A 10,993-nucleotide genomic window follows, 5' to 3' on the forward strand; every position below is an offset into this window, starting at 1 on the left:
TGATTACGGCGCAATATTAATCCCCATAAGGATTAACCAATTTGTGGCAGAGCCATCTGTTTAATGGTTGTGTAAGTGCATTATGTGAGATATTCATCCACTGAAGTGAAGGTAATTAAATCCCATCCAAAGCTTCATAACCAAGCTTCTGTAACTGGTCTCCATGGACCTGATTTGACTCTTTGGATAAAATCTGACTGATGTTTTAATTTACTCTAGGACCGTATAAAAATCTGGATACTCCAAACAATATCACAAGCAAATTGGTATTTTTGCAGCCCAAAGACAGCTCTGCATTTAGTGCTAACTACTGAGTGCAGGACTGGCGGTCTTGTCCTAACTTTCACCAGATGTTTTAGTTGCCTAACCTCTAATTATACCTTCATTATATGACATAATTTTCCCCTAACAGTGCAATACTTGGAGTATATCGCCAACTTAGACTTTCAGTCTGTTTTATCCTGGCTTGCCGGGGTCTCGGTGGACTGGACCGGCTCTGCAGCTGGCTTGTCGGCCTCCTTCTTGCTGCCTTTCTTGGAGGTGCGGCTGGGCGTGCCGTTCAGGATGTTCTCTGAGGCCTGCAGCGTCTGGAAGTGCTTCCTGGAGCCAAGCAGGGAGGGGTTGTTGACCAGCGTGTACAGCAGCTGCCAGCGAGCGCGAACCCTCCGACTGGTGTTCGCCTTGCTGGTCCTGTTTTCCTGGATCCCTGAAAGCATGGAGGAGGAGCAGGCTGAAGGTGGGACGAGATAGCAAACTGAGGGGCTCATTACTCTTTAGAAAAACAGTAACCCCCACTGTTTTGTCAGTTCTCTACCTTCTTCTGCGTCTCTTATTTTCTGTCCAACGTGGCCGCCCTCAACCATCATGTCCAGCAGCAGCCCGCAGAAAGCCTTCAACACCGGGTGTGACTGACTCACCTCTACCTTGAGGAAGTGGGTGTAGTATCGGTAGGCTGGAAGGTCACAGAGAGGGCCAGAGGAAGTCAGTCTGTTTGATATAGTATAGTGTTGGTATTATAGGATTCTGTGGTCACCCGAAAACTAATATAATTTTACCTGGATCGTAGGACTCTGCAGTGCGGTGAAGCAAGCTGATGTCGATACGACCAAGATGGAGGATGTTGTACAAAGCTGTTATCACGATCCTCCATATGGCAACAATCAGTCCCACCACAGTGTTGATCAGGAACAGAAGGTACGTCAGGAGGAACAGACTCTCTCTAAAATAAAAAACAAACAAACAAACAAAAAAACACAGAAGATAGGATTTTTCTTTTTGGAAAATTTGAAAGTTAGGGTAATCTGTCTCATCTGAGTTTAAGGAACCATGATATTGTTTCTAAATGAAAGAAATATTTGGCTATTTGATAAGAAACATTTATTTTCCAGGAAGGTCAGTTGTTAATGAATTATCCAAACTGTCAGTAGGGAAAATATTGCCATTGGCATTTCATTATCAGCCGTGTTTCAAGTGATACAGAAAAAAAGAAAAACCTCTGCATGCAATCGGATAGTCCTCCAACCAATCAGAGTCATTTTGTTGTAAACAAATTGAACTCCATGGCGCTCAGATGACCACATAAAGATCTCGGACAGAGCATAATCAGTTCCCAATGCAGTAACTCCAGACCCCAGAAGAAAAAAATGTGGACAGTGGAGGTTCAAGCTTGTTTTCAGACTAATTGAGCCATATAAAATTTATATATTATCTGTAAGTCTAAAGGTAATCAATATCAAAAAATTAAATATAACCTTGGGCTGAAAAATTAAATCGTCAACACAGAAGTGCAGTTCCTCTAATCTCTAATCTACTTTTGACTCCAAAAGGAAGTCGATCCACACAGACTTCCGTGTTAAAATGTCAACTCATCTGTTTAAATTATACAAATTTTTTATAAACTATAAAAATGATATATGATGTAGTATGTGGATTACATTGCCTTATCAGCAGCCAACAAAAACATCCAGTCCCAGCCAATTATTCTAGTAATCATTAAACGATTACTCAACAAACAATACATTAATCTCTGTTCCAATAAACATACCTGTTTTTCAAGTCTCTCGTACCAGCTTCCTTTTTGATGAAAGCAAACTTAGCAACCACATGCTGAAGCACTGTCACCAGAATCAGCGTGAGCCAGCCTGGCCTGAGACATCACAGAAATAAATAATAAATACATTATGTGTACTTTGATAAACTGATTAAAAGAGCTGCATGGAACGTCGGTGACTCACCATGCCTGTCCTGCGATTTCAAACACAATAATGTTACGGCCGTAAAAAACAGGGATGATGATCAAAAACACCAGGAACAAGAAGCAAATGAAAAACACAACGGTCTGGATGGCCATGGCTGCAAGGGCAGAACAGCAACTTAGTTAGTTAAATTCAAACAAATTTTCCAGTAGGGATTACATAATCAGTCTGAATAATTAGTCCTATTTCACTTTTCACTCCAGATTCTTTGGTCTCTTTAGCTTCTTTGTTAGAAGGCCCAGCAAATTCCTAAACACTTGATCACTGCAACAAGCATTAACAAACCATCCATGGTCCATGGATTATTACATGTTTTATAGTATATTTAAGTTTTACCGAGGCAGACGATTGCAGCCTGGTATCCCGTTAAACCCATCCAGCAGACAACACCAGGTTTAGACGGGCGGATTGTCTTCTGGCTGTTATAAATGCTGTAGATGTCTCCCTTATATAGTCCTTTCAAGTTTGATCTGCAACAAAATTAAACCAGCAATACAAGAGGGTCAGACAGAAAGGTTTGGAAATCAAGCAGTTGGTACATTTACATGGATGCTAGTATTCCACTTGAATAAAATAATAGGTCAATCAGAACAGACTCTTTCCCCTAGTGACTGGATAATTACTTGGCCTAATGATCGTAAAAATCTGCAGTATTATATGCATTGTAATTAAACTAAAAAGAAAGAAAAAGAGGACTGAAGCTTGAATAAAGAGACACAAAACTATCAAATAATGAAAAGTTGTTTAGGAGACAGGGTGGATTTTCTACACATACCTGTGGAGAACCATGGACTTCATGAGCATAGCAATGCTGACCAAACAAGACAGCGTCATCGCACAGAGATAGCACACTAATGAAAAAAGGAACAAACAAAATGACCATCTTGTCTTATCACGGTTTGTTTGATTGCCTAAAGAAGTGACCTCACACACCTTCCAGCAACCAAGTGTAGAACGTCACGATTTGAACCACCTCCATCCTGTCGTCTGAGAGGATGATGCCGAACCCGAGTAACAGGAAAGCGATGTTCTCATCGATACCAGCGCGAACGATGTGGAGAGTGGGCACCACCAGGGTGACTAGTAACAGTGCAGTCTGGAGCGAGAAACAAAGAAAACACACAAACATACTATATTCATATGCCCAAAAGACAAACAGCTGTAAAAAGCACTGTGACCTGTTTAAGAGTTCTTACGTGATATATCGCCACACAGGTGACAAAAGCAGACACAGCCAGCTTTAGTGGAAAACGAAACACTGAAAGATAAAATGAATAATTGTCTCTGGGAAAATAATTTGCCATTGTAGCATCACTTCAAACTTTGAGAAACTCACCTTTTTCAGGTATGTAAATATAACTCTTAGGCACCTCCAGTATTCTCTGTAACAGCGTTGGTTTTTCTGTGTCTGAAGAGCTTTAACATATAAACCGATAACTTTTAGTGTGAACCACAAACATTCCTGAATGCCCTTCTTATCACTATAACCTAAAGGATCACATTTCAGGAGTTTTAAATAACCAAAATAACCAGAATTACCTGAGAAATGGACTAGTTAAAAAGAAAGCAACTTGTTTGTTTCTGTAACTTCTGAGGTGAAGAGTATTAACCCATTCTTCCTTTTCTGCCTCAAAACAATGTAATTCGAGTGAGCAGAGGTGTCTAAGTTTCATCTTTTCATCCTCCTAAATTCACAGAAATGATTGTTGAGAACCTACATGTCAGTGAATCATCATTTAAACACAAGAATTGAAGCCAACGCAGAAGAGCCAAAAACTGCAGTTCCTTTAATGACCACTTGAGGCTGATTCCAAGAATGTGTCAATCCCCAACAAACCCTCATGTGAAAACTTATCCATTCAACTGTACTGGTAATAATTCTTAGAATTTTAGTTTAAATTATAGCAAGGTTTAATGTTATGCCTAACTGAGGGTGAGGCTGCTCAGTGTGAAAGGGGTCGTGTGCCACAAGTCCTCATAAGTTTCCAGGTCCCTGCCTCACCTACCACAAGTCCTCCTGTGTCACGCGCCCGCATCAGAGCTTTTTAACCATTTTTGAATTAGTCAGGAGTTACAAAATGGCGACGGCAGGCGGTACCACACTGGGCTTCAAACCTCTAATTAAATCCCTTTATCCAATCTAGTTTTCCTTATGTTTTTTTTGTTTTGTTTTTTAGTTTACTCCTTTTTTTTGTTTGTTTGTATGTTTTTGTTTTTAATCCTTTCAATATTTCATTATGCCTTTAAATTTCCTGCATTAAGTGAACTTGCTAACTGTTAGCATCAGTGGCTGCTGAACAGCTTTCCTGCCCGACCTAACCCTGTTGCACCACTCTGGGGCCCCAGATGGTGCTTATTTGCCATTCTCTCAGTTACATCTTTAATATTATATATATATTTATTACTTCTTTACACACACATGCATATTATATACTTTGTAGATTTTCTGTACCAGTTGTTTTGTTCAATGAAAAAGAGTTGCATAGTATTTTGTCAGGTAATTTGTGTACATGACTTCCTGCCCCCTTGGTCACAGAATCAGAGTTTCCACTTACTCACCTGACAGCTGAGGACTTTTTCTTGAGAAGCAACTTCACATAGTTGGTGTAGTAGCTGCTGTCAAGGTCCTGTGAGCAAAAACATTTGGCAGTGTGACAATCTGAGAGCCATAAAAATGTCTCTTTTGACACTAAAAACATGAAAATAAAACTGCACCTCTCTCTACAAAAAAGTTGTAGGATTAGTTTACTTATTCATTCTGATCACAGGGAAAAAAACTGTTTTCTGATTAAACCTGCTGTTGAAACTAAGTCTCTGTTGCGTTAATATATTCAAAAGGAGAAAAAAAAATTATCACCTCTCTCGTCATAATCAGCTCAAGGTTGCTAAATTAAACCCAGTCTGTTTTGCACAAGCTGCTTACTGTAATCATCGTGCTGTTTTACATAACTGAAATTCATATTTCTTACTTCAGCTCCACCAGAGACAAGGTTATGTTTTTTTCAATTTGATTAAATGTTAACATGTTGACTGTTCTCACCTCATCAGTCTTTGGTCCTTTGACAAACAGCACAGGAAACTGAACACATAGATATGCCAGACAGGCCAGCTGAGGCAGGCTTCCAAGCAGAGCATAGAATTTATAAATCTGTGAAAATGTGGGGGAAACGTAGTATTTTAAAGGGTCAATACATGGAAGATAATTTGTTTCGGTTTTGTTTTCTGACGTGTGTACTAAAACATAACTGAAAAACTTACTGCAACAAAAAACTCAGCAGCAGCATGTTCTGATAATCAATAGTTTTCATATTCTGAAATTAAAGCGGCACTAATCAATATTATTGTTTAAACAGTAGATTAAATGACCAATTGTAATGTAAGTTTTTACTGAAAAAAGGAAAAACTGCAGAGAATCATCACTAGACTCTGCAGTAACCATCTTGCTTTGGTTTTGTTGTTTTGTAAGTTTATAGTTTTTTGTTATTTTTAGGAAAAAATGCGTTAAATGTGTACAACAGAATGACAACTAACAACTTTACATTATAGCAACCTTAAAAACATCCAGAAATGTTGTGGTAAACGTAAACTTTTGTGCTTGAGTTTATGAGGTGACAAAAAGTCAATGCTCCAGCAGACCCTGTGACCCTTAACAAGAACAAGCGGTTACAGAAGATGAATGAATGAAAAAGTCAGTGTTGTTTTCTCTGCTTCCTGTACTGCCCCCTGGTGGCTAGAAAAACAGTTAATGCAGCTTTAAAAACTGTCATCAAATGCCACATCATCACATGTTTTCAAATCCTGAATGGATTATTTAATGTTAATTAAAATAACTGACGTGTAATAGAGATTGGTTTTAGGCCATTGTGCACCATGCGCTGCTTTATAGCAATACTGGATTTTATACAAGTTTTATAATACAGACGTTTTAAAGAAAGATTTATTCAAGAAAATGAATATTTTGATGGTGGATTCATGAACATCAACATTATCCAATGTGAGAGAGACCTTTAGTTGCTTAGATGTTACTTTGGGCTCCTTTGTGACCTCTCAGACTATTATCCAGGAGTGATCTTTGTTTTGGGTTTTTTGGGTTTTTTTTTTTAATAACTAATTTGGCCTTGAAATTAACTTCCTAACAGATATGTAATATTGGGTAATTTTTCTGAATAAACAAATGCAAAAACGCAATATATACATTTAATTAGTGTGATTAGGTTCTCTTTGTCTACTTAAAGGACTTGTGAGAAAATCCGCTGATGTTTTGAGTCATTTTTATGCAGAAATGTAAAGAATTCTGTAGAGCACTGTAGGATTTTATAAACATTGTCCTCTTTTAGTATGGAGCATTAATGTGCGGCTGGTGTTTCACCTCTGGAGTCTTTGGACAGTCGAACTTCTGCCACACCAGGACTCCAAAGTGACTGAAGGAGAGGAGCGTCCCAAACACATAGCCAGCTTTGCGCTGCAGAGTGCCACAGACCAACAGAGGATAAAACAGGACTGGATAGTAGAAAATGGCGATTATCTTCATGTACTCTGGAAACAGCAGATTTTTTTAAAAAAAAGAAAGAAAGAAAGAAGAAGAATGTGTTATTCCCTGGCATGTATTTTCTCACATTTAAGGTATCTTAAATCAGTTTGTTATAAACCTCAGTTTGCTTTACAAGGTTGCACAGCACGCTTAAATTGTCTGTGTATCTGGTTGTTTTGATACCTCCATTTTTCCGTCCCTCCTGGAAACTCAGCTGATACGTACCCCACATGGGGCAAACATGCTCAGAAAGAATGGATTTATTCGAACCAGAGATAAACCATTATATCGCATTTAAGGTTTCATTATGGTCTGTGGGATCAATCAATCGAAGATTTTAAGGCATTTCTTTGTGAACCAGTTCAATACCTCATCACACAGAGCATAAATAAACGTACGAATGTCCACCTTTAATTTCTGCTGGAGTGTCTTTGGAGAAAGGCAGAGGGTCTGGGGCGATCACCAGCATCGCCAGCTTGCTGAACACCAGCCCAAAAACAGCCATGACCAGGCCCTTTTTCTGAGTCTGGTCCAGGAAATTGGCTGGACTGTGGAATCAGGAATGAACATTCAGATAAACTGAGGCTAAATTAAATAAAATCAAAATCCTAATTATGTAACGAGTGTCCAAATTCACCTGAAGATGCTGGAGGATCCTCTTGTGAATCCTTGGCATAATTTGTTTTTCCTGCTGAGAACTGCCAGGATCAACATGACGGCCAGCTTCAAGGAAAGATGAAGTTCATCAGGATGAGCCAATACATTTGATATGCATTTTGCACAGAAAACTAAATGTTGATTTTCGCAAAGTAAAACTCAGATGTTCTGCTGACAGTTTAATTTATTATCAAGTCATGCTATTCATAGTGTTTTCCAGCTAAGGAAGTTTATCAAAACTTTGCAGTCACTGACTGAAAGTGAACTGGGAGTCATACAGTATATATAAAGAGCCTTGTATTGTGGACGGCAGTATCTTGTTATGTCTGATCAGCTGCGGTGAATAAAGAAACTGGGCCACGTCCACTCTGCGTAAAGTATCGAGATTTTACTGACAGAATTAAAGCGGCCTTCACTTGTAATTGGATGAATTCATAACGATGAGAACCATCATTAAATTGAGTATTTGTCCGAAGCAAAGAAAACTGATGGATTCATTAAAGAAGAACAGATGCGTTCCAATTCAGGCAACTCCAGTCTCTTACTGCATTGCTAGCATATATGGTGCTCTTCCTTTGTTTGTCTTTTGCGCTTGAACCTTTTTGTTATTGTGCCATGAGTTTCAGTTTTGGGATTTCATGTATGTTCTTCCTGTTTTACTTTGAAACTTTCTGTTGCTTTTGCTTCTCCTGTGGTTTTCCAGTTTGGCTCCACACTCATTATCCTTACCTGTGTCTTGTCAACTCTCCTTCCCTGTCTGTAGTTTGCTTGCTCATCCCTAATTGGTTTCACTTGTCTCTCATTTACCTGTGGTATGTATATATAGTCGCTGCACTTTGATTCTTACACTGTTGGGACATATTTAGTTTGGCTTCATTTGGATATATCCTGCTTAGTGACAGCAGATTTCCATTAAAATTAACTTTTGGTATTTTATCCAGTCCTTTTTATCCATGTTCTGCATTTGAGTCTTGCCTATCTTCAGTTAAACCACTAGATTTGACACATACAGTATACTGTCAATGGGCAAGAAGAATTTGTCTGGCTTTTTTGTTAAGGGTTGGTTTTCCTACTCCTTTTGGACCTAAATTACTACCTTTGTAGGACTCCACAAAATGATTTCCTAATGTAAGTAGTGTACCGTTGATTGACACTAGTATTGTGGTTGCTGCACCCTGTTTATAGCCCAATAAAAGGGTTCCAGTGCATGGTTGTGTGACCCCAAGCAACTGCAATCTAAATCTGAGGGGGTCACTACGCAAATTCATCTTAATTTTTTTCATTGTGAAATAGCTGAGTTTGATCCCTTCAGGTCAGAAATAAAACCATGACTCACATCTCATATGCAATGAACTTGGGTATGATTCGACGTAAATGGTCTCAAAGTCTTTCTCCGTGCTATCTAGAACAGTGTAAGCCACATATGGACCATCGAGCATTTAAAAAATTGTCCTAAAGACTCCAGTAATTTCACCTATTTCCTGCATTATGCATTTCAGTTGATCCCACTAGATGGCGAACTCCAGATACCAACAACCTTTACCAAAAGCAGAGTCTATCGTCTCTACTCGCATGTAATTTCTCAATCTGCTATTGGCCCGGCCCATTTGTCAAATTTTAAAAGCCAGTGTTGCCTTTAGGCCAAAACATTTGTCCATCTGACTTGGCCCTTGACCAGCACAATGACGTAAGGTACTTTTGTTTACTGCTCAATAACTGTTGGAGTCCTGTTGGTATCCTTGCTTTTCTATGTCCAAACTGAAGAGTCCAAGGACAAAATTTATTCTCAAAACTCAATCTAAGTGTTAAAGTATGCACTTTCCCACCTCAAGGAGATCTATGATTAATGTAAGTCTATGTTGTTTGGTCACATGCATGAATGCAGCACTTATAAGCAACATTTTTATAAAAAAGCTCTTATCATTATACTAAAAAAAGGAACAGTAGCTTTGAGAAATTGGTCGACATTGAAGTCCAAGCTTGTAACTTTATATGTCGTGCACACCAATGTGACAACGTCATACAGCTCTAGCAGGCTATTACCTCTCTTCAGCATTACTACTGGCGGAGCAAATGCAAGCAGAAAAGAAAGAAGGCTATTTAGTTCTTAAGGGGATTTACAGCGCAATTGCAGTTTGCGAAGTTGCAAAGTTTAGGTTCAGGTCATGTTTTATTGTCATGGTATATAAAAAATAAACAGCGGTCGATCATGTTAATGTCTGATGTCTAGATGTTACTTATACTTTTGTTCTCATCATCACTGTGACTATTCAGCGACTCAAGGCTTTATCACTGAGGGTATAAATATGTAATTTTGGGGCATTTCTTGATTTATTTTCAATTCTCATATTCAACAACAGAATACTTTTTCATTTCAGAAGCACAGGTTTTGTTTTCGCTTGAGTATACTTACCGATATTGACAGTATGCATATGTGGAAGAGCTTGTCATCTGCTGTTGGGTCACATGGTAAAATAACTCTGTGAGAAAAAGGAAATTACATTTTTTGATATTCACATTCAGAACAACTCTGTCTAATGCAAAAAAGTATTTACATGTGTTATATGCACGATTTGTTCTTAACTGAACGTATCTAGATTTTAAGCTTTCACTGGGAAGCTTTAGGATTATGTTTTTTTATTTCCACAGACACCAAATAACAATTAGACTCTTAGATTGTGAAAATTAAGTGGAATAACAAATTTGAGAAAATTTCTCAAATAATTAATCAAAGCGTAAAGAGAATCAATACTTTAACATCTGACACATTTTTTTATACTCACTCTTTGGGTGGTGGGGTTGGCTCTGCGTTGTTTGAGTACCAGTCAGAATAGTCATAGTAAGAATATTCAAACGGCTCAAATTCAGCCTTGCTGTGATTCATGTCAGCTGGTCAGTCAAGTCAAACAGGTGAAGAAAGTCAAATAAAGATCCAGAGGACTCCTTCAGGTCCTCCTCTGGTCAGGTAACCTCGCTCAGCAATCTGCTGGTGCTGCAACGCGTTGGGACAGCTTTGGCCCAAACTCCCCAACACATTCCAGTCCAACTGAGAGCTCAACGCAGCAGATTAATAGCTGCACAGAGGGGAGGGAGAGGAGACAGAGAGAGCCAACAATACAGGAAATAAGTGAAGAAAGAATCGTCTGAAGCATTTATACTTATTCAGGAATCCTTCAAATGCCATGGATAAGAATGTTTTTGGTCCTAATCTGGAAGTTGAGACCCATGAAACCTGAAGTTACTGCCGAAGGTTCAGCCGTTTATGTATTTATGCATTTAAAAGACAGAAAATATTTTTATCTTATGATTCAAAAACAGAACTGAGCAGAAGTCAAAGCACTATATTTGCAAATACAAGGCAACATTCATCACCTGGCGAATACCAGTCCTACCAAGAAGCATGGTGGCAGCATCATCATATTATGGAAGTTCTTCTCATTGCAGCAAAGACACTGAGACTGATAAGAGTTGCATGAAGAAGGAAGGCAGACAAATCAAAGGTCCTTGAAGAAAACCTGCTCCGGAGTGCAGAGACTTGACTTTGACGATG

The 10,993-nt window shown here is 38.7% G+C and overlaps 1 protein-coding gene across 1 annotated transcript; it reads right to left on the bottom strand.

Annotated features, from left to right (window-relative positions):
• Window positions 1–446: 446 nt before the first annotated feature.
• Window positions 447–10,668, bottom strand: LOC311510112 (receptor for retinol uptake stra6-like; the record flags this gene model as incomplete). The annotated part of the gene is made up of 17 exons (XM_084575057.1): window positions 10,227–10,668; window positions 9,857–9,923; window positions 7,424–7,509; window positions 7,195–7,334; window positions 6,625–6,791; window positions 5,296–5,403; window positions 4,815–4,882; window positions 3,592–3,671; window positions 3,452–3,513; window positions 3,189–3,351; window positions 3,031–3,106; window positions 2,592–2,725; window positions 2,235–2,352; window positions 2,045–2,146; window positions 1,056–1,219; window positions 815–952; window positions 447–730 (listed from the first exon to the last, which is right to left on the bottom strand). Exons 1-17 carry the CDS (start codon window positions 10,325–10,327, stop codon window positions 447–449), a joined length of 2,058 nt encoding a protein of 685 aa, XP_084431183.1. The 5' UTR covers window positions 10,328–10,668.
• Window positions 10,669–10,993: the final 325 nt, after the last annotated feature.

This window comes from Chelon labrosus, assembly GCF_963514085.1.
Source record: "Chelon labrosus genome assembly, chromosome: 3".
Lineage (NCBI taxonomy): Eukaryota > Metazoa > Chordata > Actinopteri > Mugiliformes > Mugilidae > Chelon > Chelon labrosus.